The 26,116-nt window shown below is 36.2% G+C and overlaps 1 protein-coding gene across 2 annotated transcripts in view; it reads right to left on the minus strand.

The window, feature by feature from the left end:
- Positions 1-5,208: 5,208 nt before the first annotated feature.
- Positions 5,209-26,116, minus strand: part of UBR2 (ubiquitin protein ligase E3 component n-recognin 2) — a 145,847-nt gene continuing 124,939 nt past the window's right edge. For both annotated transcript variants that reach the window (XM_020976796.2, XM_020976797.2), the window contains exons 34-47: positions 25,511-25,589; positions 24,498-24,646; positions 24,173-24,228; positions 21,581-21,677; positions 21,186-21,253; positions 20,248-20,383; positions 18,751-18,841; positions 13,416-13,546; positions 11,887-11,995; positions 10,234-10,290; positions 9,251-9,328; positions 8,760-8,930; positions 7,772-7,873; positions 5,209-5,467 (exon numbers count right to left, since the gene is read on the minus strand). In XM_020976796.2, coding sequence (XP_020832455.1) covers positions 5,326-5,467; positions 7,772-7,873; positions 8,760-8,930; positions 9,251-9,328; positions 10,234-10,290; positions 11,887-11,995; positions 13,416-13,546; positions 18,751-18,841; positions 20,248-20,383; positions 21,186-21,253; positions 21,581-21,677; positions 24,173-24,228; positions 24,498-24,646; positions 25,511-25,589 — 1,466 coding nt within the window. In that variant the 3' untranslated portion in view covers positions 5,209-5,325. The remainder of the gene's footprint in view (positions 5,468-7,771; positions 7,874-8,759; positions 8,931-9,250; positions 9,329-10,233; positions 10,291-11,886; positions 11,996-13,415; positions 13,547-18,750; positions 18,842-20,247; positions 20,384-21,185; positions 21,254-21,580; positions 21,678-24,172; positions 24,229-24,497; positions 24,647-25,510; positions 25,590-26,116) is intronic.

Below are 26,116 nucleotides of genomic sequence, written 5' to 3' on the forward strand. Positions count from 1 at the left end.
AAGTTTTTCTATCCTGCAGTTGAGGGAAGATGTGACCTGAGGACTGAAATTTTTTTTTCTTCAGAATTGGAACACAGGCCCGCCAATTCTCAAAGTAGATGAAGACATTTAACTACGTGCCCAGCAACAATTCTTCGAAGTCCCTGGATTAACTTAAAAGTTCTTTCACTATAACAGGAAAGTATGTATTAACTACCTATACTCATGCCCTTGTCCAGGGCCAAATGCCACCATGCAAATGCTGTTTTAGGCTCACACTTGTACTTATGCTGTTGTCAGCTGTAACATAGACATTAAAAACATTTTAAGAAGAATGTTGGTTAAATGAATGTCACTTAATACAGCATGTAACACTGAAACCCAAACTCTGGCTAATGTTAACTACTGAAAAGATATTTAAAACATTTCTGCTCTTAAAGACCAGTCCCTTGTATTGGTGATACCTCCCATTGCTCCATTGAGAAGAGCAATTTTGGTTATTAAGATAATTCAGCTAATCACAATTTGAGCCTAAGTTTAGACTTCAGTTATATTTTGCTTTTAAATTAAAATTAACCATAATTTCCATACAGAAACATATTTGTAGGCCTGACTCTTTGAATTCTTTGACTCCACTTTAGCTCTCACACATTCCCCAAACCAGGGAAACCTAAGGGAGCTGAAAAAGATATGGGACTGAATAACTTAAGTCACTTTGAAAACCTATGACCCATTGGAGATAAGGGGCAAACGAGTATTATCTATTCTGAGGCCTGGTCAGCTCTCAAATCATTGTGATTTTTGGGCAGGATGGTAAGTCACCTCATTTAGTATCATGAGTCTTGGTAATCTCACAGATGAAAAATTCTCTAGGAAGATTCTATGTGGGCTCTGCTCACCTGCACCAATGACTGATAAGTCTATATCATCAGCCACTTCTTCCTTCAACAATACTCACTTTCACTAGTAGTATAAAGCTAGTCTTCAATTCTGTATTTATTGAATATCTGCTGAATGCAAAACAGTTCCAGGCATCATGGAGAACATAAAGATAAAATAGTTTCTATCCTCAAAAGGCCTAATATCAAGTAGATATTGGGTTTGATATCCTGTTCCTCTAGGTTCATGTCTGACTCCCCATACTGGGGACAAATCAGGGACTTTTTACTTATTTCAGTACTCTAAGAGTCTGTGATTTGGCAGAGGTACCCCCTACATTAATCCCTTCATCTTAGTAGAGAGGCTTCATGGGTTTTTGTGACTGAAAAAATTCATCATATGGTGGCCCAAGATGCGTCGATGATCCCTTGTCTTAACTGAGCCGGGCTGGTCCTAGTGCAGTAAATGCCAAATCTGGTTGTTAGGTCCGTACTTGAAACCTTTCCAGATTGGTAGGTAAGTCCTACTGGTTTCCAAGAACCCCAAGTTACCTTTGCACCATAGTAACACATCAGAGTAGAATTTTAAGAGAAGTAGGGATTTATTTCTTAAAAGTAAAATAAAACCCATCACGAAATAGAAGCTATGAGTTTATTTAGAACACCTAAGGACAAGGGATTTGTGCACAGACTGAGAACATGGAACAACTTCTAATATCTTTCAGGTCCCCAGTACGGCTAGCTGGTAGCTTCAGGGCATAGAGACCTTGAGTAACCTTAATATAGTTAAGCAGATTAGCTGCTAGCTAGCTCTGCAACTGCCCACTGCATCTAGGGCAATCTTAATGCAGGGCACAGCCCAGGCTAGCAGTTTTGCAGCTTAGGACAGGGTAAGATATCGATTTAGTTCCCTCCTCTTATGGTTAAACAAACCTTACTCCCAGTGACAGGACAAGAAAAGAGTAGGTCTCCAAGGCAGCAGCCATGAGGATTCAGAGGGTTCAATGAGACATTGATATAAAGAGCTCAGAGTGTCTTTGAAAAATCATTAAAATCAAAGGTGATAGGGAAGTGGAAGTAAAGAAGGATGAAGGACTCATATTAACATTAACATTAATTCATATTAAACAAAGCTGGAACAGGGGAATGCAGGTCCATGAACAGTGGAACACATCATCTTTTCTTCTGAAAGTGGAGGATGAGTAGAAAAATAACATAATCTGGAGATCAAATTGACTGATTCAAGTCCTCCCCACTCCCTGCCACATACTTTTGGTTTTATTTTATTTCCCAAAGGGAAGGATTAGGATACATAGTGCATTTCTCTTGTAAAGTGTCTCCTTTCTCTGTTTTCCTGTTAACTCATTTTTGCAAATTTGTCAGAAGAAAACCTCCTGTTCTTTTTCTTTTTTTTTAAATAATATTTTATTTTTAGGCAATTGGGGTTAAGTGACTTGCCTAGAGTCACACAGCTAGTGAGTGCCAAGCGTTTGGTCTGAGGCCACATTTAAACTCAGGTCCTCCTGACTTCAGGGCTGGTACTCTCTCCACGGCGCCTCCTAGCTGCTCCTTTTCTTTTTCTTAGACAGGACTATCATAAGCCTGCAATGTCTGGTGTAACAAGTTAGAACACGGCCCTAAGATGAGGAAAGTAGAATATGAAAATTCCTAGAAGGGCTGAAACCTAGATATTTCCCAACAAAACCCAAGTCTTTTGGCTGTGGGGAGGCCCCCACCAGGCCTCTTTTCTTCTTGGACTGAGATCCATCAGGATCCAAAGCAGAAAGGTCACAAGCTGTCATACCTACTTAACGTGCAACTTAATCTAGCAGAGTGATGACCAAGCACTCTTTGGGAAGGTGAAGAGAAGGGTTCAGCTAATGGCCATGACTGACACTAAGAATATAATCACCTTAATTTTCAGCTTAATACAAATGCCCCACATTGTCAGCAAGGTGAGAGGGTGAAAACGGTTCCAAAGTATTTAATATGATAAATTTTAAGAAAGGGTAGTAGGCCAGTATGATGTTAACATCAACACCTAAAGCATTTATTTGGATACCTTTTAAACTTTTTACATATGATACATTCCAAATTTTACAAGTCGTCCACAGATTTTAAAATTATAGCCAATTTACTAACAGGCTCCTGATACTGAAAGCTTGTTTATATAAACATTTCTACAATAAACATAAATACATGCGGAACAAATAATAAAACAAAGATAGCTCATTACGGAAAGAAGAGGACTAGACTTAAGAGCAAACCTGACTCCTCCCCTCTCAAATAAACCCTCACAAAGCTCAAAACTGTATGTTGCTATTTTATGCAAATTCATAATTCTCTCAAAGACTAATAAGCCTCGCTATTTTAGATAATGGAACCTGAGAGAATCGATTTTTCTTTGCTAACTCAGGATGTTGTGGGTTTAGGCACAATAGCTGGTGTGTTTGTATTAAGGAAGTGCCTACACTGAAACCTTTATAATACTTCTGGGAAAAAAAAGTCAAACTGGCCTTGCAATTTTAAACAAGTACTCTGTGAACCTATGGAGAAGCGCCTAAAGGAGGTTGAGGCAGAAACAACTGTTTTAAAAAATGTCTATACCATGCACAACCTAAACATTAGGATTTAGTTCTACTTGAAGGCAAAGAAAAGGTGGAGAGTGACTGGATTCCAGTTTGGACTTTCTTGCTGCTCTTAGCTAGGTGTGCCTGTCAGAAGTAGGAAGACAGTTCAGTAGTGCTCTTTAGAAAGGATGGAGTCCTTTCAGACACTGACTATTTTGAGAGGAAACAGAGCTGATGCTGGCTACTTTACATTGCTTTTTTATTTTATTACAAAGTCTGGATTTGCAATCCTACTCATGGATCTTCTCCCAGTACATACCATGTGGTATGCAAAAAGGATTTAAAATACTAACTCTATAAAACCCCTGAAAATGACTTAGAGTCATAATGGACATTCAAAGGATCAACTTCTCAGGGGTCCAAAGAAAAACAGACGACAGGGTCACTCGCATAGTTAAAAACAAGGAAATTCATTGTATTCATTCCTTTACCAACATGGTGACTTAGAAAGAAAGAAGGGTCTTGATTTGCACCTTGCACCATCTGGCATGCTGATCTCCAAGAACATAAGAGTAAATCTCAAAGGCTCCTGGTATATCAGTATACCAAGTCTGAGTGTCTGTGCTATTCTAGCATATATTTATAAAATAGACCTGAAACAGACATCTTTCCAGGAAGCCACGTCCTAGGCAAGGGTGGACGAGGCCCAAGAATGACAACATTAGAGAAGGGCCCACTGTGACATGGACTGAGTGAGAAACATATTGAGTGTTGTAGGTTAAATAGAAAGGAAATCAGTCCGGAGAAATGCTGTAGAGGAAAGAGATCCTTAAAACATTGAGTTTTCATTCTCTGTAGGCTTTGATTCCAGGAGCAAACATTTCCAATAATTTATTCCTGGAAATTAAGCCAAACAGCATTTGCATCTGAAAAACTAGGATATTAAAAGATAAAAAAAATTAGCGGCATATTCCTTACAGAATCCCTCCCACTCCCCTTGCCCCCCAATTATTCAAAAAGCCCTTTAACGTTGAGTTCTTTGTGCACAGAATCTTAAAACCATCAAAAACAAGAGCCTCAAAAATACAATGCCAACCTTTTAAAAATGCTGAAAACCAACCAGCATATTCCAGGAAAACTCCTTTTATGAGTGGCCCTCCCCTCCCCCGTGCCATTCACACAATCACCGGGGACAGTGCAATGCAGCAGAGACACGTTAGACTTCACTGTTTTGCTTTTAAAGCTGTTGTTCCTTCAGCAGAAGGAAAAATAAAACTGGAAGGCAAACCAAGCTCCAAGTGTACAGAGCTGTCCAGGGAAAACCTGGAGTCTAAGAGATAAAAAGGTCAGCCGGCAGTCCGCCCACACGAACACACACATGCACACACATGTACAGACGCACAGACATACATACACACGCCCAATGGCGTAATTGCTTCATTTCCTTGCCTGAATGTGATCAGCTTCAGGCCTGAAATGCAGGATAATAAATAATGCAAAATGGCTCAGATCACTGGAGAATGGCCAAAGACAACTAGGGGAAATATCTATCTCGGCAATCGTCTCCTCTCTCCACTTGTGAGTAAACTCACAGGCTTCCAAAAAGAGTCACACTCTTATAACAGCAAAAGGAAGTGCCTTATTGGGGGCTACAACCCCAAGAAGTTTCATCCAAAGGAAGGGTGGTGCAAACAGTGCTGACAGAAGGAACCTGCTGAAGGAAGATGCTGTTTACCCAGTCCCTGGAACCAAAAACTTTGAAAATAAAACTGGGGGGGAAAAAAGCTTAAATAAAGAATTTATTTTCAAACTCAGTAGACCTTATTTTCTACTCCCTCTTGTCTGAAAAGCCGACTGGGTTACAAAAATCAAAGTTCATGTTTTCCGAAGCTAAGTGATTATAAATGCTGCCAATCAATGCCAACAAGCGTCTGGTTTGCTTCCTGGGCGTGTCCAATTTCTTCTGTGATACTGTGCTGCTGCCAGAGTTTCTGAATTTTCTTAAATCGCTCTTTGCACAAGTGTAAGGGATTCCCACGCCTGTAAGAGAGAAACATCTTACTGAGGCATAATCATTCCAATATTTTCTCTCTCTCCCTTCCACCAACAATTGTGAAGAAAGGCAAGTTTGCATTTTTAGTCCTCGTGCAAAATTTCCTGTAGTTTGGCTGTTGTGGTTGTTAGTGACAACCTGGAAGGATTGATAAGAGTAGCTAGAGAGGCAGGAGTGGGCTGAAAGGGAAAAATGGTTCCATTTCCCTTGCTTAGACAAACAGAAAATTATCTGTCAGGTTACAGTTGAAGGGATTGTTTCAAAAGCTTCATTTAATAATCACAGTATCCATTTTGGTGGTAAATTATCTCCTAAAAGTGGAGAGAGGGAAATCATTCCATTAAAGATGGGACCAGGTCACTATTCTGAAGGTCATAAGGTCATTCAGAGTTTGAAAGAACCTTAGAGGTCATCAAGTTGAAACCCTTCATGTTACAGATGTGGAAAACTGAAGCCCAGAGAGGTCAAGGTTATTCAGGGTCACACAGCTAAACAGTTGTCCAAGTCCAGTGTAAATCAATCTTAGAAGCAGGGGAGGCAGTCAGAGAGATCTGACTCACTCAAGTTCATGTTCTAATTTAGTTACAACCCACTCTAATGGGTTATTATACACAAGTTACCAAATTCTTTTAACCATGCATTCTTTGTTCCTGACTCTGGTCTCCCGGTCCTTCTCTTTCTCCTTTTCCCTTTAACCAGGGGCATTCCTTTCAGTACCTGAGTTAGGACACAAGTACAGGAAAGGAGAAAACTGTATTTAGGTTATGACTATTAGAACTGGTCAGGAGAGGATGGATGGAAGCCTCAGGCAGCAGAAGAAGCAGTGAGGTGTGAAGTACTAGCCTTGGAGCTGGCAGAGACTTGGGCTCAACTATGTGACCTTGGGCAGGTCACTGAGCTGCATTCTTCTCATTTAGAAATTTGATAGTAATGCTTTTGTAATACCTACTTTACAAGCCTCTAATGAGAAAAGCACTTTGGAAATCTTATAGGGCTACATAATGTGAGTTATTACCACCATCAGCATCAGCATCAACATCATGAAGGAGCATCTTAGGGTCAGGAGGTACCAGTCAGTGTGTTCCTGTATCTGGTACAGATAACTTACCTGCCCTGCCTTAGTTATTCTGTAGCTTCCACACTCCCTGTCCTCAGCATCTGTGCTCTATGTATAGCAAGGCAGTCATTTACCTCAGCTAACACTTCCCAACCTTTGCGGGGGCAATGGCATGGTCTGTAGTAATGTTCTTTGACAGCAGCAGCAAGTGCTCGTAGGAGCAAAGCAGACTGTACAAAGACAATGCAACTGTCCATTGAAATTCTTCACAGAATAAGTTAAGAGGAAGATGAGGTAAGCATAAGGAAGGTAAGGAAAGTGGGTAATGCCCTGAGAGGTTTGTTTGCTCTTTAAATAAATAAATCTTACACATGCATATATAAATATCATATATAACAATTTTTTACATATATAAATCTTACATAAAAAAATATTTTATAAATAAATACATCATACACACACACACACACACACACATTTTTAAAAGCTGACAGAGCTTCCAAAGAGTGTTACTGTTGTGTATACTCTTTCTCACTCTTCTGATGTTCCTGACTTAGTAAATAATGTCCTTTATCTCTGTCACTTACTTAAATTAAATCAAAGTCATTCTTCCTCAAGGCCACCAGGAGAGTTAGAATAAGTCAGCTTGGCTGCAGTCTTAACCTCTCTATTTGAGATAATACTACCCACTATGCTGTTACACAGCAGCCTACAGCTCAGCCAGTTATCAGAAGCGAAGGACAGGAAAAGAAGGCACCGTGCTAATGATTGTCTTACATTACTGAGGGCTCATGTGTAGAAGGACTGCCCCCATCCCCTGCCCAAAACATACATCCTTCCATTACTCTGGCACCAGTGACCATCTGATTTCTTGGGACTGGGTCAACACTATGCCTAGTTGGTGCCCAAAAGCTCCCCAAATTTTGGCAAGAAACAGTCATTTAAGGTCATTCACAGGATCACAAACTAATCTCTTTATCCATTGTGCAAAAGAGGCCCTGGGGACCCAGAAATATAGTCAATGATATCATCAGATGTGTAACATGTTTAGCAGTGGAATTATCATTAGATCTTTTACTTACTACCTACATGATGTTAATTAAGTTACTTCTCTAATGGAGGTTTCCTCATCTTTAAAATGAGTGTTGCATAAGACGGTCTCTAAGGTCCCTGCCACCTGTAAACACCACGTGAAGGTCCCACCCATGTCATTACCTAAGAACGCCTGACTTACCTGAGTCCCTGGTCTGTCTCTCCATAGTCATCAAGGTATGGAGGAGCATAAAAGCAGCCTTTTGTTTTTCCAGCTAAAAACAGCACCTGACATTCTCGTACTCTATAAAGAAACATTCTGTTAGTAACCAAAGTTTGAGTATAACTTCAAATGAATGAAAGACTCATAATGTAACCTGCTATTGAACAGAATATACCTGAAGTCTTATACAGGTCAACTTAGGAAATATCAGTAGGACTGCATCATAACCTGATCTGACCTAAAATGAAGTCTTTTCCCACCACAAACCCATGTATATATCATATATGCATTACATGTCATCAACATTAATATTCAAGAATATGAAAATATAACTCAGCATATGCTATGAATTAGTAGAAGGGGTGCAAAGGCAGGAACTGGGTAGTTTGGGGTTTTTTTAAAGAGAGATTTTAAAGAAACTGAAACTCCAATCCTCCACAGGATCTGCAGATTGCATTCTTGCCTACCAATCCTATATGACTCTTGTCCATACTCTCCTATAATCTGGCACAGGGGATCCATTCAACATTTCTAGGGCCTTTCTGGAGTCCTCTTGATATTGTGTAGCTAACAATGGAGCACCTGTGTAGTTAGTTCATCAATTAACCCTTGCTCTCATAAAGTGATCAGCTCATCTTTTTTTCCTACCATATATTTCTTTATATCATGCTTTCTTTCTAAGCTTGCTCATTTGGATCTCACAACATCTTGTGAAGTAGGTGTTTTTATTTTATTTTATTTATTATTTTATTTATTTTACAGATGAAAAAAAAACAGGCTGAGAGGTTAAGTGACTTGTCCAGGGTCATACAACTGAGGTAGGATTTGAATTCAGATTCTGTGGGCTCCAAGTCACTGTGCCACAATAGTCTCAAAAGCTCTCTCAATGACATCTCAGTTACCGAAAGGAGGAAAAAGGGCCCACAAAGCCTGGACTAATTCTGCTAAGAACTATACAAGTCCTCACCTCAGAAAGATCCCTACTCCAGACCCGCAGATATAGGTGTGTGCAGTACAGGCTCCAACATCTTCCCCTTCCAGCTCAGTCTGGCAGCAGTAGCTCTGGGAGCACAGCATAGTCCCACACACAAGGCACAGTGTGGGTGCTCGGCTTTTATCCCCTCCAGATTTGGGGCACCTTCAAGAGGCCAAGGGAAACACAAGCCATTTCTTTAACACACACAAGTGTGGTTAGAGCTTTATGGCTCCTCTAGACTTTTTGATTATATATGTTTTTGAAAACTTCTAGGTAATTAATTGTTACAAGTTTTTTCCTTGCAGTTTATCCCAAAACATCCTGGGATAACATTCTTAGAGATTAAGTAGTGATTACGAAGGGTTAATTTTATGGTTCTCAAAAAGGAAATAACTCCCCCCCCCACTTTATGTAAAATGGTTGAGTGCTCCCAGTGGCATCAGATTTCATGGCTTAAAATGGTAATGGGGCAACAAACTTACGAGAAATTAGATGCTTGATTAATGAGGCTGCTGTAATCATCTGGAAGGTCTATTAATTTGTTAGACTCCCTTGCATAGCTAAAACAAAACAGGAAATGATGTTAATGAGGATACTAAGGTGACAACTGAGACAGTCCACACACATCCAAATCCGACAGAGAAGTTTTTCCAACTTTGACAACATTAAGTTACCACTGTGCCCATAATGCCTCCATACTGGCACTGTTACACGCATACATTAACAGCTATCAACAATTCTTAGAAGAGGATACCTTCTCCAGGGACTTAAATGACAAAATGATAGTTTGAATGTAATTCTTTTCTAAACTCAAGATGCCAATCTGAAGCATATCTTAGAAGACTTCTGATATCAAACATCCTGGATGTCTAAGTTTCATTGAGATTTTGCTCAGGACAATGCATGACCCGCTCTGTGGCAGGTTGTTCCGAAGGTCTCAGTCATGCCCTGCCTAGGACCAGTAAGAACATTGATTATATATGTTTTTGAAAACATGGTGCCCCCAATGAGGACTGGCTGTCCAGTCAGCAATGAGCGGATGGTATAGAGGAAAGGCAAACATACATGTCTCAAAACAGGAAGGAAATAAGCCTAGCAGGAAATGTAAGGGAAATGGCTTTTTCTAGAGTTTGGAATTTCTTAACAAAGCAATGACTTCATTTTTATTAAATGCTCATGCTCTGTGGCATTCCTGATTCTAAAGAAAACAGCTTGAACCAAAGCAAATTCCTCCTAAGTGGAAGGAAGCAGCTACCAAAACAGTGAAAAGAAATGCTGACTTTGCATACAAAATGGAACATGCCTATGTATAATTCATTCAAGGTCAATTTACCCCTTTAAATTATGACCTATCATTTTTATAGATGGAAAATGTCTATATAAATATATGACAAAGGAAAAACTAAGGGGGAAAAAAAGATTATCCTTCCCCCTTCTCCCAGATTTCTTATAAACTTTCACTTACCTTATGGCTTGTCTTCCACCTTCCAGATATTTTTTTACTTCATTGTTATTGCACCAACTTTAATGGGGAGAAAAATTATATTTTTATTTATAATACAGCAGAACTATAATTTCCAAAATTTAATCTTAGTAACCATCAGCAAAATAATATTTAAACACATAAGTAAAAATAAAATGATTTATATTATACTGTAATTCCATACTTTACATTTTGTTTAAAAGTACATAATAATTTTTGATACCCCTAACTGCCTATTTGATTCTGTGTCCCACTCTGAGCTGAATTAATTAAATATATCTATTTTTTCCTCTTATGTTTTTATCTTTTTTGAGGGATAGGATCTTTATTCCTCTTCATTATTCCAATAGATATTCATTTTTAAGTTATCATTATTATTAACATTTAGATCACTGATCCACTCAGAATTTACAGTATACGGTGTCAGATGAGCATCTAATTCCATTTTTACTGTGCTGCAAAACTGCATGGCTATTAACTTTTATTGAATTATTCTCTTCAACAATGTTTTATGACTTTGGATTTATTAAACATGAATCGATTTATGTTTTTGGTTCTAATTCTAATTGTCTATTCAGTTTCTCTGATCTCATGTTAATCTAGTATGAGATCATTGTAATACAAATTTATGCTACCAAACAGTAATTATTAAAAACCAGTACTGAAGAAAGAAATCACCTAGTTTAAAACAGTATATTCCCTGTGCTAAAGAAAGATGGAAGAAATACTGTATTTGATCTGCAAATTTTCTGAATGCAATATCATGGGATCATGGCTCTAGAGCTGGAAAGGACCTCAGAGGCCATCTAGCCCAACCCCTTCATTTTACAGATGAGGAAACAGAGTCCAATGGAAGTTAAGTGGCTTAGTCGGGTAGGAAGCACCAGGACCTAAAACCAGGTCCTCTGACTCCAAAGCAAACTACTCTTTCCACTGTACCATAATGGTCAGTATCTGAATTTGGAAATCCATAAAAGTATTATGAATTCAAGTCAACTGAGAAAAAGACATTGTGAATCAGTAGCATGGATGAATTATGAAATATTAAAAATTTTTATTAAAAAAGTTTTATTACTTTCACGTGTGTAATTGGAAACAACTACAAAATATTTGCAAGTAAAGATTCTTTGAGGTTGCACAAACAAATAGACAAGCTTCATTTTGATTCCACAGCTTCCATTCCCATACCATAGAAAGGACCTGGTAGAGGTAGAAGGAACAAATGTTTGCTCATCAGGAGGTATGGGTTCTACTATTAGCTCTATCCCCAACAGGCCTATGACCTTGGGCGAGTCACACAACCCCCAGCTTCTCTGGGCCTCAGTTTCTTTTCATACAGAATTCTCACTCTAAGTCAGAGTAGATATTTAAGAATCCATTCAATACTGATTCTATAATGTATTTGTTAAAGTCTGTACGGTTTGTTGCTTTAATAAGGTGAAAAATCCCTCTTTCCACTCTGTTTTTGCAGATGTTTCAGTCTATGATGGGGAGATATTCAGGTGGAACACCATCTCAATTAGTGGAACTCTAATGATGTTTTGCTGTGCATCTGGATATAAACCTAACAGAACAAGTGAACTTTTCATTTTAATTCAGGATAATTATAACTGAGGGAAAAATTTTTTTTGTTACCTTTCGATTAATGTGTTCATTATCTTGCTGTTTTCTTGAAAAAGGCAAATGAGGTTGTTTGGCAGAGAAAGATAGCTACATAAATGTTCGAACTGATTTGTTCCAGTTACTAAAGGGAGATAAGAAAGAGAGAAAATGTAAAATGTACAAATTTTACAGATGGCACAAACATCAAGTAAAACTATATTATAAAGATTAAAATTTTAAAAAATCAATAGTGGAGGGCCCTTCAAAATAGCTAATAATACAAAGAAAGGAGAAAACATTCGAACTTTTCTAGATAAATTAAAAATAGTGGAACCATATTACCAGCAACCTACTACTGTGAAAAGAACATTGGACTGGGTACTAAGAGATCTGTGCTTTAGACTACAGCCACAGCCATTGACTCACTTTGCTCGCCCTAGCAAATTACTTAGCCTTTTCGGGTCTCTCAGTCTGGGGCTCACAAAGCTATTATATGAATGAAATAAGAGAAAGAATATGGCAATGTTTTAGAAAGTAAAAATTCTTATATAAATTTGAAATGTTATTGTGAGAGATGGATGCATCCTTGCTAAAAGCTAAGGGTATTTTAAAATACACATTCTATTTGCCATGAATTGTAAATATTTCAGGAGTCTGGAGTATTTTTACTTTTTAAATGTTTTAAAATTTAATTTTTTCCAATGAACAAAAACCTATTACATTCCTTCTCACTTCTTCCCTTTCCCCCTTCCCCTTGAAAAAGAAAAAACAAACCAAATTCTTGTAACAAATATGCATAGTCAAACCAAACAAATTCCCACATTGGCCATTTCCAAAAACTCTATATTTTCATCAGTCTCCTGAGCCTATCACCTCTCTGTTGGGAGGTGGGGCAGTATGTTTCATCATGAGTCTGGACTATTTTTAGATGTCATTTCTCTTTCTTTTTGACTTATAATGTATGGCCATATTCAGACTTGTTACTTGGTAAATGAATTAAATATAAAATATCCAAAAGAATAGTAAAACATGCAATCAAAACAACATTTAAACTGATCTTATTGAGAACTACTGGGATGTTAAGTTACAATTTCCATATATAAATTTTAGGATTCAAAATGTTCATGGTCCTAGCTTTAATAACATTAAATAAAATATATAAAAATCTACAGACATTACTGCGCTGCTTAAAGATGCTTTTGATATTGTATGTTTCTTGGAACAGTATGTCAAATTAGATCTACACAAGTGAGAATTTCAGTCTCTCCATGAAGCAGTGCAATATTAATGTAAATTATAGTAAGCAACTGTAGTATAATTTATATGTTCCCATATAAATATTATTTCATTTCATCTTCACAACAACCCTGAGAAGTGAGTGCTATTACTATCTCCATTTTATAGATGAGAAAACTGAGGCAGATGGCAGTAAAGTGACTTGCTCAGAGTCACACAGCTAGTAATTTTAATTTGTTTTCATTGTTTTGAATCAATCTTTCCCCCAATATTCACAGTGAAAGGACAGAAAAAGTTTTCCAATAACTCATAACTGAGTAATTTACCTTGGATTTCAGATGGGGCAGGTACTCCATTTAAGTAATGGAAAAACAAGGCAGAGCATCTCAGGAAAGGCATAATTCCAGCTTTGACACTCCTCCACAGATGCCAGCCTGAGGGAATTTCTTTCAAGGCACTTAAGCACAAAATGAATCGTTATTGGGAAGTGTAATGAGAAACAGTCACTTTAGTTAGAACACAGAATAAAAATAAGGAGAAATAGTTGAGTCTGATGCTCGCTCTATTTCAGAGAGGCAGTATAGTAAGCTAATGATACCACCTGGCAGGCAGGATGGCAGATATAAGCCATTATGTTCAAGTCTCACATATGGCTTGAATTACTCTCTTGATATACATGATAGATAAAATTTTCCCCAGCTGGGTCCTGGCAGGTTACAGTGCCCAGAATAAATCAGATACCCTAGAACCTTACATGAGTGACTCTCCAACCTCTGGAGTTGAGACGTGCTACTATTATTTGATTTTATAAAATCTTGCCCGGACCCTTCCATCCTCCTAAAAATGTTACATGACTCATAAATGTTCTCTGGCTTACAGATAAGATGCTGTAAAATAATTTTTTCATCAAGTTTGATAGACCTGTGATCTTGCTCATGTGGGCACTGCCTCTAATAGTTCATCCAAAACACTGATAGTGTGCAATTCATGTCCTTGTTCACCTACAATTCCACCATAGGAGGTTGATCAAACATACAGGGGCTACTTTACTTAATATTACATAAGTATCAGTGGGCCATGATTTGGTTATTCCTTTCTCTCACTACATGTTAAGCCCACCTCCTTTTCCATTCATACAGTTTTCTGATAATGTCAGAATCTGTAGATTATACACAATTTAAAAAATCACCAACAAACAATTGTAGCGGGCTCTTGTATTCTATTTCGATAAATGATCTGCTATGGTTTTTCTTAACTGCTGTTTTTTCCAATTAAATTTTATATATTTAAGTGAAGATTAGCTTCTCTTCGTCCCATCTTCCTGCCCTGTTCTAAACTGGGAAAGCAAGAAAAACAAAATCTCCTCTTACAAATGTGTAGAGCAAAACAAATATCAGCATTGGCCATGTCCAAAATGTCTGAACCTGCACTCTAAGTTCATCACCTCCCTATTAGGAGGTGTGTAGCCTGTCTCATTATGAGTCCACTGGAATCATGGTTGGTCATTGTGTTGATCAGAGTTCCTAAAACTTTGAAAGGTGATTGTCTTCACAGTATTGCTGTCATTGCATACATTGTTCTTCTTGTTCTCCTCACCTCATTCTGCATCAATTCATATAAGTTTTCCCAGGTTTTTTGAAACCACCCCCTTCATCATTTTCTACATCACAATAGTATTCCAAAACATTCATATACCAAAACTTGTTCAGACATTCCTCAATTGATGGGCATCCCCTCAGTTTCCAACTCTTTGCCACCAAAAAGAGAAGTGCTATAAACATTTTTGTACATATGGGTCCCTGTCCTCTTTCTTTAATCTCTTTGGGGTACAGACCTAGTAGTAGAATTGCTGGCTCAAAGGGTAAATACAGTTTAATAGCTTTTTGTGCATAGTTCCAAACTGCTTTCCAGAATGTCTGGAATAATTCACAGTTCCACCAGTAGTACATTAATGTACATTTTCCCTAAAGACCCTCCAGGATTTGTTATTTTTCTTTTTTTGTCAACTTTGACAATCTGATGGATGTGAGGTGGAACCTCAAAGTTGTTTTAATTTTTCTAATCATTAGTGATTTACAGTTCACAGTATCAAACTTAAATAGAAACAAAGACCACTAAATTGTACAGAAGGATCCCTGAAGGCCACGTATTGACTTAGTTTTAAAATGTATCATTATCTATGTTTTACTGTATTTTTGTTTTGTTTTGTTAAATTATTCCCAATTATATTTTAATCTGGTTTGGGCTACACCTGGAAATGCTGTGGGCTGCATGAAGATTGCAGGCCACGTGTTTGACACTACTGATTTAGAGCACTTTTTCCTATGTCTATTGATAGATTGAATTTCTTCCTCGAAAAAAATACCTGTTGATATCTTGGACCATTTATCAGTTGGAGAATGGTTCTTATTCTTATAAATTTGAATTTGTTCTGTATAAGGTATCTTAGAAATGAGAGCTTCATGAAATTTGCTGCAAAGATTTTTCTTATTTACCTCTTTTTCTTCTAATCTTTCTTGCCTTGTTTTTTCTTATGCAAAAACTTTAAAATTTCATGTAATCAAAACTGTCCATTTTACTTTCTGTGCCCCTCTCTATCTCTGTTTTGGTCATGAACTCTTCCCTTATCCATAGATCTGGAAGGTAATTTATTCCTTGCTCCTCTAATTTATGATGTCATCCTTTATGTGTAAGCCATGTGGACTAAGACTAATAAATTTGGAATTTGTCTTGGTATATATTGGTGAGATTTTGGCCAATACCTAGTTCCACCAGATTGTTTTCCAGTTCTCTCAATAGTTTTTGTCAAATAATGAGTTCTCCCAATAATGGGGTCTTTAGGCTTATCAAATACTAGGCTACCGTTTTCCTATGTTAATGAAGGTTCACTTGGTTGAGGGATTTGGGAGAGAATACATTTGCAAATGACTAATATAAAAAGAAAAGTCATCAATGAAATTTTGATTTAAAAAACACTTTTCCCTTTTCATATTTTCATTATGATGCCTTTGATAAGTATATAGATTATTCTTATATTTTCTAAAGATGAGAGAACAGACATAAAGGTTAATGGATACTGATTTTGTTCTGAATCACTTTTCATTGGTAGTAATTATGTCTGTGACTTTCCTCATTTGGTATTTTCCCCCTCTTTCTGGTGTCATGAGGACTGATACCTCAAAGCTGTGCCATCTTCAGAACAGACTTCTGTACATACTTGGTCTAGCCTAAACAGGGTTTCATTTTTATTTTCTTTAGTACTATTTCTACTTTTTTATACAGCATATCAAGACTGATGTGGGTATAAATACAGTGGGTCCACTGTCACTGATCAAGAGAATAGCTTTCAATTATATATTATCATTATAAATATAATTATGAATATTAGATATCACAACCAAAATCTTGATAGCTTTTTTCCTTTTTTATATGTTGTTCCAAGTTTCCTTCTAAAATGCTATCAAGTTGATTTGGCTAAATTGTTATCTTTCCCCAAGCTGTTAACTTGTGTTTACTCCACTGTTTCTTGCTATTTTATGAGACAATATGGCTAATAATCTTTCATCACTCTCCTCCATAAGATTTTTTCAAATGAGATTATATTTTAAATTGGTGGTAACTACTTCGTTCTGCATGACAATGGGAATAAGTGTTTACAAGTTAAAGCAATTTCTTCTGGCTTCCTTATTGTGGTAATTGATTTATATTGGTTCAACTTCCTTAAAAAATTACAATATATCTCAATTTCCCACATTTCACTATCAATAGATTGTTTAAATAGGTTGGAGTTGCTTTAACTTTATGGTTTATATTGTGTCCACTTTGTTCCACCTGAGCCTGCTTCCCCCCACTGCCTATATTTATTTTTCTTCTAGTTTCTAATTCTATTTTTTATTTTTTTTATTTTTAGGCACTTGGGGTTAAGGGTCACACAGCTAGTAAGTGTCAAGTGTTTGGTCTGAGGCCACATTTGAACTCAGGTCCTCCTGATTTCAGGGCTGATGCTCTATCCATTGCCCCTAGTTTCTAATTCTTTCTCCTAATTGTATCTTAATTCTCACTTTGACACATTCTAAAAAGTCAATGGAAAGTCAAGTCTGACTATACAAAGACAGTTATTTGATTTGGAAAAGACTCTCATATTTGTAATTGGTTATTTCCTGCCTATTAGAATGTAACATGTTTCAATTTTTGTGATGTTCTTTAATGCTCATTATATCCAGTGCCTAACTCTCTTACTGACACATCTTTCTGGTACACAAAGTATAGGTGAGAGGCTCACATAAGTGCAAGTCTTCCCTGCAATCTACAAATCTTTGGCTTTTTTTGTTTATTAATACTAAGTCACATTTTCCAGTAAATTTTTTGGCAACCCCTACTTTGCCCAACTTTGCATTAAAGTCATCCAAGTGTGTGTTGATTTAATTTGTTAGGTTTGTGTTCTTTCTATAATTTCTTTACCACCTAATCTTCTTCAACAGATGTTGATAGGTAAATGGTAATTGTCTTCAAGGTGGTCTGTTTATGAATGCTCATAACGGACACTGCCATAAGCTGACCAAATCCCATAAAATAACTTTTCTCATTGCCTTTGGATGCACAACAAAATAAATTCCATTAACTCTCATTATTTTCCTCTTTAAAAAGAACCTGTGAGCAATCCTTCCATTTAACTGTAACTTCCCTTTATCTTCTACCTTCATTTACAGCAGTAATGTAAATACTGGTGTGACTTAGGTCATGTAGTTTAGGGGGTTCTTAACCTTTTCTGTGACATGAACCCCTTTGGCAGTCTGGTGAAGTCTATGGAACCATTCTCACAATAAGGTTTTTAAATGTAGAAAAGAAATCCACTGGATCACAAAGAAACCAATTATGTTGACATATAGTTATAATGTATTAAAAAACCAAACCAAAACAAAACAAAAACAAGTCCACATATCTCAGGTTAAGAACCCCTGATTTAGTTATAAGTCCATTCAGTCCCTGGTCAAAGATCTCACATTAGAGTACCAACAGTTACGTAGATATTTGTAGATGTCCACAAATTGTGTAACTGTGTACTATTGTAAAGTAAATATTTAAAATGCAAAAGTGAAAGTCACTTTTTAAAAGTCATAGTAAATCCTTTATAATGAAAAGAATTCCTTCTGATCTTAACTGTTGATAACAAAGTTTTGGGACCGCTGAGCAACTATTTAGGTGGCAAAAACAATCACTTGAAAAAGTCTAATTGAATTAAAAATAATTTTGTTTTAAGAATTCCTTGGTACCTTTCTATCTTCTGTAGCAAGCAGCCTAAGGAACTGCTCAGTCAGGGAATCACTGACATGGGTGGTTAAGAAAGTAACTGGATGTTATCTGAGGTAAGCAGGAAGTGCTTCTGATTCTGAGTTCTACTCACTTTGCCACTCACTGTTCATGTAACGACAGGCAAAAAGGATCAACTCTACTCCTTGGTCTCACTGACAATGCAAGGTGGATGGTCCACCTACTTATAATGGGAAGGGTCAAAAGTGCTACCTAACTGTATCACAAGGAATTCAAATGTAAAAATAAAAAATGCTACATTACAAGCATTTATTGCATGTCCACAACCTTATTTGCATGGTAAAGCTCATGTAGAAGAGCAACATGCTTCCTGTGTAGTACAGATGTTACCTTCCTGCACAGTGACAAAGTGTTTTGTACAAAGCAAGCACTGCTAACTCTTCTTCACCAGTAGGATTTTCTTGGTCCATGCCATTCTCTTCTAAAAAGACAAGGAAATATTAGTATGCTATATTTGCTAGCAAGGTATATTGAAAATGAAACACCACCAGTTAATTTCCAAACAATTTTCAGCACTTTATGACCTCAAATACAACACTTGAGATGGTATGCTTTACTTCCACACTCCTTCTTCCCCCCAGTTACTTAGGATGAGCAGAATCTGAAAACACACAAAAAGGGTCATCCTCACCTCAATAAGCCAGGCCACTTAGGGACCAAAAAGGGTTTCTGCTAGGGCAGAATAATGTATTAATAAAGAAAATGGTTAAGAAATGAAATACTGATCACAATTCAACAGTTTCTCTGAGATCAGCTTTTAAAAACTGCACCTATTAGAGAAGAAAGGAGTTATGATGAGAGGAGCAAAGCTATTAGGAGATAAGGGTAGAGAAAGAACTGTTGGGGTCTTTAACTCTCTCCTTAAAAACAAACAAACCCTGAATATTTGCCTTGACTCCACTGGAAAACTGCAGTTCATTTTTAACTTTTATCTTATCTCTGAACCTGTCCTGCAGTCCATTCTTACATTGTGTCCACTTTGTTCCACCTGAGCCTGCTTCCCCACACTGCCTATATTTAATCATATGCTTTCTCACAAAGAATTTACAGTGTAACGGAGAAAAGTATCTCAAAGAATATGAATAAATGAACTAAAAAATTACTAATGGAATGTATTCAGAAATAACAATATATAAGATAAGTGCTAATCAGAGTGGATTAAATTAACTTTAACAAAAAACCAAAATATTAACATGATTAGTGAAGGACCTCTTTGGGCTTCTGTCAAATATTTAATCTTCTGTCAAAGATGTTTGGGTACATCAAGTCTAAATTCTTCATAGCCTCTTTCATTGGGTAAAATTGGCTCAATATGTTATTTTAAAATTTGTTGTAAAAAACAGGTCTTATATGAATCATCAATGTCTTAGCAGTACAGCCATTACACTATAAACTCTTGGGGCTTACATACATACACTATCCCTTTCTGTACAATCAACAAGTATTTAAGATACTGACAACTAAATGTGCTTCAAGAGAATTTTTTTTGTTTTTAAAAACTAAAAACCAAAAATCAATGCAACCAACTAGATTTGCTTAGTAACTTATTTACATTTATATTAATTTAAATGTATATGGCATCATAACAAGTAATAATTTCTTTTTAAGGCAATAAATAAAAATAAAATATCTCTCTATAGAATTTTACTTTATGAACTGGAAAAATGAATTGCTCCAATTTCAAAACACTTTGAGGTTGTAATGAAAAGAGTTATCCAATCATAATTTACATATTATTCTTCTTTTAAGTGATTTAAAAAAAAACCATGAGATAACTCAGTGTTTTCTCAAAGAGATTATCAAAAGGATGTAAGCTGAAGTCATTACCTGTACATGAGGTAAGTAAGATTTGCACAATGTGTGCCATGGTGACAAGATGGAAAATGTGAAGATCTCCAGTGGTGAGGCTAAATCCTGAAAAGTCCTGACACTGCAAAGCAGGGAACGAGAGTACCAAGCTCACCTGAGAAAGAGACATAATATTTTGAGTATCAAAATGTGTTCATCTCATTTTCTTCCTTTATTTTTTTAAATTATGAGTATGACAATCATCAACAGCCACGAACATTTTCGTAGCTAAAAAGGGCAAAAAAAGGACTGTCTATGAAATAGGGACTCTACCATGTACCTCTTGGGTTTAATTTTAAATTTTCCTTCACTTTATTTAACCAGAGTATTTTCTACATTTCTTAATTCTATAATCTAATAATCATCATCTGATCAAGTGATCTTCCTTATTAGAGAGAATTCTCACTCATCCCTGGCCAACAATAATTACCTAAAAACCAAAGGATTTGAGGTGAACATTCCGTCCTAAATCATTTAATTTGTCCTACAGCTTTCCTGACACAATAAAAACTGTACATATTATCTCACATATTCTCACAACTATACTGTGAATTAGGCAGAGTGGATGTAAGCTTATGTACCAGATAGGTGCCTGAAGCACAGAAAAGTTAAGTCACTTGCTCAAGTCACAGGGTATATTTTAGTCCTAGAGGTTGACTCAGAACTAGAACTCAAGTCTCCTGATGCCAACAGCTAGAACTCTTTTAACTAAAACAGTTCTCTTTCTCAGTACTTTCTCTTTTTTTCAGCATTTCCAAAAGATACTTCATTTTAACAATCCAACTCTAAAATAAAATCTAAAACAGTAACAATTACAAGTGATAATCCTTCCCTACCCACCACTATATCTGCTCCTGACCAAACTAATTATGTAGGTAACCCAGCTTTATAGAAAGGAGTATCATGAACACACTCACCAATAAATGAAACATGTCAATATCTAATATGCATGGCAGATTTCCATATTTCTCATTAGGCACTAGTGCTGAATAGTAAAAACAAAAATAAGTTAGTAAACATTATATAAATTAATTAATATAGATTACATATAGCAACACCAGGTTCTCATTTGAAAGCTTAATAAAATATATCTAAATATAGTTTTCCATAAGATACAAATAAATCTTTAATTAACTTGTAAACAGAATTTAGTTCATTCTGAAAGGGATGTATATGCTCCAATATTATTTCAGGGTTTGCTCTACTTAAAAAGTGTGCTAAATATGAAAAATTATTTTAGTAAGTAAAATACATGTTTATTATATTATTTTTATATTAATTAACAAAAGCATTTCAATATATTAAAACTTACATGCAAAAAGTATACAAAAATGTTCCTGCACCACCGAAAATGATGCTGCTGTCCAATGTGCAGCTGCAAATCTTGTTAATGACTTGAGACAGTCGTCCTGAAATGTGAAAACTGAAATATAACTATTAAGAAAAAGTGCTATACTGTATTCCAAAGAGATCATAAAAATGGGAAAAGGACCGACGTGTACAAAAATATTTATAGCAGCTCTTTGTGTGGTGGCAACAAATTGGAAATTGAGGAGATACTCATCAATTGGGGAATGACTGAACAAGTTGTAGTATATGGATGTAATGGAATACTATTGTGCTATAAGAAATGATGAGCAGGCAGACTTCAGAAAAACCTGGAAAGACTTGTATGGACTGAGTGAAGTGAGCAGAACCAGGAGAACATTGTACACAATAACAACCACGTTGTGCGACGACTAACTTTGATAGACCTAGCTCTTCTTAGCAATGTAAGGATCTAAGACATCTCCAAAAGTCTCATGATGGAAAATGCTATCTACATCCAGAGAAAGAACTATGGAGTTTGAATGCAGATTGAAGCATACTGTTTGCTCTTTTTTTCCCTTCTGTTTTGTTTTTTTTCTTCTTTCTTGTGGTCCCTCCTATTGGTTCTAAGTTTTCTTTACAACATGACTAATGTGAAAATACGTTTAATAGGAATGTATATGTAGAGCCTATGTCTAATTGCATGCTGTCTTGGGGAAGGAAGCAGAAGAAAATTTAAAACTGAAAAGCTTATGGAAGTGAATGTAGAAAACTAAAAATAAATTAATAAAATTTAGAAAAAGAAAAATCTTAAAAAAAAAAAAAGAAAAACTGCCACAGATGAATTATTTCCATTTCTTCAGAGACAACTATTTAAAATGTAGAACAGAGAATTCTACTCTATTTGGGAAACCACTACAGTAAATTCATATTACTTCCTGGCCTTTTGATTTGCCCCAAGAAGGTAATAACTCATGTAAAGTTACATTCATGCCACAAATATCATATAAATTGTTTAGCAGATAGATAATGTCTTGATTGTGACTTGGATGAACAGAACTGTGTCTCTCACAGGAAAAGAAGAAAAATGGGGCATGTTTATACACACATGTACACAAATACATAAACACATATTATATATGCATACATACACACACACACACACACACACACACACACACACACACACACCAGTGGATAGTAATAAGGTAAGGGGAGGTAAACTTAACTCAGAGAAAATACAGACTTCTAGGGAAGTTATAGAAAAGTACTGGGTTTCAGGGCAGCTAGGTGGCACAGTGGATAGACAGTACTGGGCTTAGAGTCAGGAAGACTCATTTTCCTGAGTTCAAATCTGACCTCAGACACTTGTTAGCTGTGTGACCCTGGGCAAGTCACTTAACTTTGTTTGCCTCTGTTTCCTCATCTGTAAAATGAGCTGGAGAAGGAAATGGCAAACCACTCCAGTGTCTGACATTGCTAAGAAAACCCCAAATGGGATCATGAAGAGTTGAACATGACTGAAAAGACTGAACAACTGTGTAACAACAGACTACACTTAGGAAGAACCCCCTAAAGTTTAAAAGATTGAAAAACATCTGCCAAACACTTCACCTAAAGCTGACTGAATAAACCAGATTTTCTTTCCATCCAATCCATCTCTGATTGCTCATTGTTGCCACTTCTCATTTCCAGAAGTAAAAGCCCTTATTGTACTCAAGACAATTTATTTAGGTGTAGGTTGCTATTCCACCAACTTATTATAAAGGAGTTTAAGAGGTACAGGAATACAACAAGATAGGAATGATATTTTTGATGCCCCAATCATTCTTTCAAGTCCCCAAAGGGTAACAGTGACAACAGGGAATATCAGTCTCTTGGCCAGTATGCTGCCAGTAAGTGATGTCTATTTTCAATTTCAGTGATTTATTAACATAAGAACGAGAGCTCAGGGGAACTCATTTACTTATGGCCAAAATAAGAACTCAGTAGCATCCAGAACTGACGCACACGAAAAGAAATGTTTCATCCAAGAAGGCTTCACTTCTCCTTATGGGCACCCTTGCCACTCCTGTCCTCAGGGTTTATTATCCTTGAAGACTCTCTACAGCAGGTGTCAAACTCAAGGAGAAAAAGGGCCACTAATTGGTACAGAAGGATCCCTGCAGGCTGCATACTGACTTAGTTTTAAAATGTAATATTATTTTTGATTTACTATATTTTTTACTTATTTTGTTAAATATTTCCCAATTGCATTTTAATCTGGTTTGGGCCACATAGGCCCCAGCAATGTGTTTGACACTTCTGATCTAGACTGTTTTGTTCTCTGTTTTTTGTTTTGTTTCTTTTTCTTTTCTTTTCTTTTTTCTGTGTTCATACTAGAAACCCAACAAATGCTGACTGATGTAGCCTATTAAGTCTTCATGAAAAGTAAATCAAATAATTTTAAGTACCATAAGAGAACAGATTTTAACATGAAGGGAGTAAATCCAGATATAAGTGAGTATTTCATTGTTTAAAAAAAAAACACTAAACAGTAGCTGAAACTTACCTCATCCACAACTTTCATAGAATCAAGGGCAAGGTGAGATCTTACCTGTCGGCAAGGCAAATGACCAAATAATGGTTTCTCTTCATCATTTAATATTCTTTCTACAGAAAGCAATATAATGGTCAAATTTAGGTGCTAGAATTTTTAATTCACTTCACTATAATATCTTAATATTGGAGAGCTAAAACTGAAATGGTGTTACTTCTGAACCATAAGAAGTCATAGTCCCCAAGGTGAGATTTTTAAAATATTCATTCATAACGTACAATCTGTCAATCTGGATATTACTGCTGAGGTAATTCTCTATCTTTCATTTACATTACTAATAAATTCTGGCTTACAGTGGACCTTATATAGGTCAACTACTTACCTATGGTTTGAATAGTATATGCACAGCTACCCCAACACATTACGGGGACACGGGGATCCTCTTCATTGGGGTGAACCTTTAGTCCTACTTTGTAAGTGGCTGTTCCAAATGTTGTCAGCATTTCTTTAATACTTTCAGAATATGGGTTCCTGAGATGAATAAGTACGGCATTAGTTCCAAAACACTGTACAATCACATTAATTTGAAAGCAAGTTTTCTTGGATACTTTTCCCTCTATTTGCTATGTGTTCAATAGGTAAGTTTTTATATTTTTTAAGATACTAAGTTTTCCACAATGTACTTCACAGGTGTAAATGTGAATCAGCTATATACATCTTCGTTGTGAGAGGAAAAAAAACCACATGAACCAGAATCACATACAATGTTTAACTTTGAAAACATAGGAGTATATTGAAGAACTTTTTGATTTACCAAGTAGCCCTTAATAAAAGTAGACAGTATGAAAAAGTACATGTCCATCTACTAGGTAATATCTAAACTAATATAATGCCCAAAGGGGATGGAATATTATTGTGTAGGAACAAACTACTAATATAAAAATATAGAGAAACATGAAAAGACTCATATGAAATGACCCAAAATGAAATAAGCAGTACTTGGAAAACAATATATACAATAACAATAACATAAACGGAATAAACAAAGAAGCAACTGAATACTATCTAATAATGATAGTGACCAAGATTGGCTCTGAAGAAGAGATGAGAAAATACATCTCCTTTCCTTCAATGAAAAGGTGGGAGGCCTATGGTTTGAAACACAGCCTATACTCTCAGATTCGGCTGATAGATTCACTGATTTTGTGGAACTTTTTTCTTTTTCTTTCCTTTTTATTCTTTGTTACAAGAGATGGCTCTATAAGTAGGGGAGAGGGAAAGGACATATTTGAAAACAAAAGTCATATAAAAGTAAAAGATATCAATAAAAATAGTAAGGTACAGAAAAAAAGGAACTGTATATTTATAATGCTTACTTAAGAAGACAGAACTTACTTCGGTCGAAAATCAGGCCTAAATCCTTCAGGAAGCTGTAGTTCAATCATACTTTCTGAATTATCTGAAGATAGAGTACCTGCAAGAAAAGCCATATATTACATATGTGTACAAACACACACTACTCAAACCACTAAAAATATTTTTTTCTGGCTGTTAAAAGGAATGATAGTTCAAAGAAGTTACAGATACAATTCTGGAAGTTCTATGTAATTTAATCTCTTATAATTGTGGCATCAAACACGGGGCTTCCCTTGCTTCTTAACCCCTCTTTGGAATAAATATGAAATGCCAGCTAATATAGTCACAACTTACTGAATGACTGGCCCCAAAGACTCTCAAAGCTGTGAGGAATAGACAATATGATGTTGGATGGCATAACTTGGATCCCAAAAGGATCCCAACAGGCTGGAATAATGGCTTAAATGGAATAAAATGAAGTTTAATTTAAGGGACGGATACATTTAAGGGATAAATTGAAATGTTACAAAAAATCAACTATACAACTACTGGATAGAGAAGATATAAAAGACACTTTAGAGGAGTACAAGATCAGTGAGCTCATAATATGATGTGTCAGTTAAACTAATGTATTCATATATTCTT

The sequence above is a fragment of the Phascolarctos cinereus genome, unplaced genomic scaffold (genome assembly GCF_003287225.1).
Source record: "Phascolarctos cinereus isolate Bilbo 61053 unplaced genomic scaffold, phaCin_HiC Scaffold_5;HRSCAF=322, whole genome shotgun sequence".
In the NCBI taxonomy this organism is placed as follows: Eukaryota; Metazoa; Chordata; class Mammalia; order Diprotodontia; family Phascolarctidae; genus Phascolarctos; species Phascolarctos cinereus.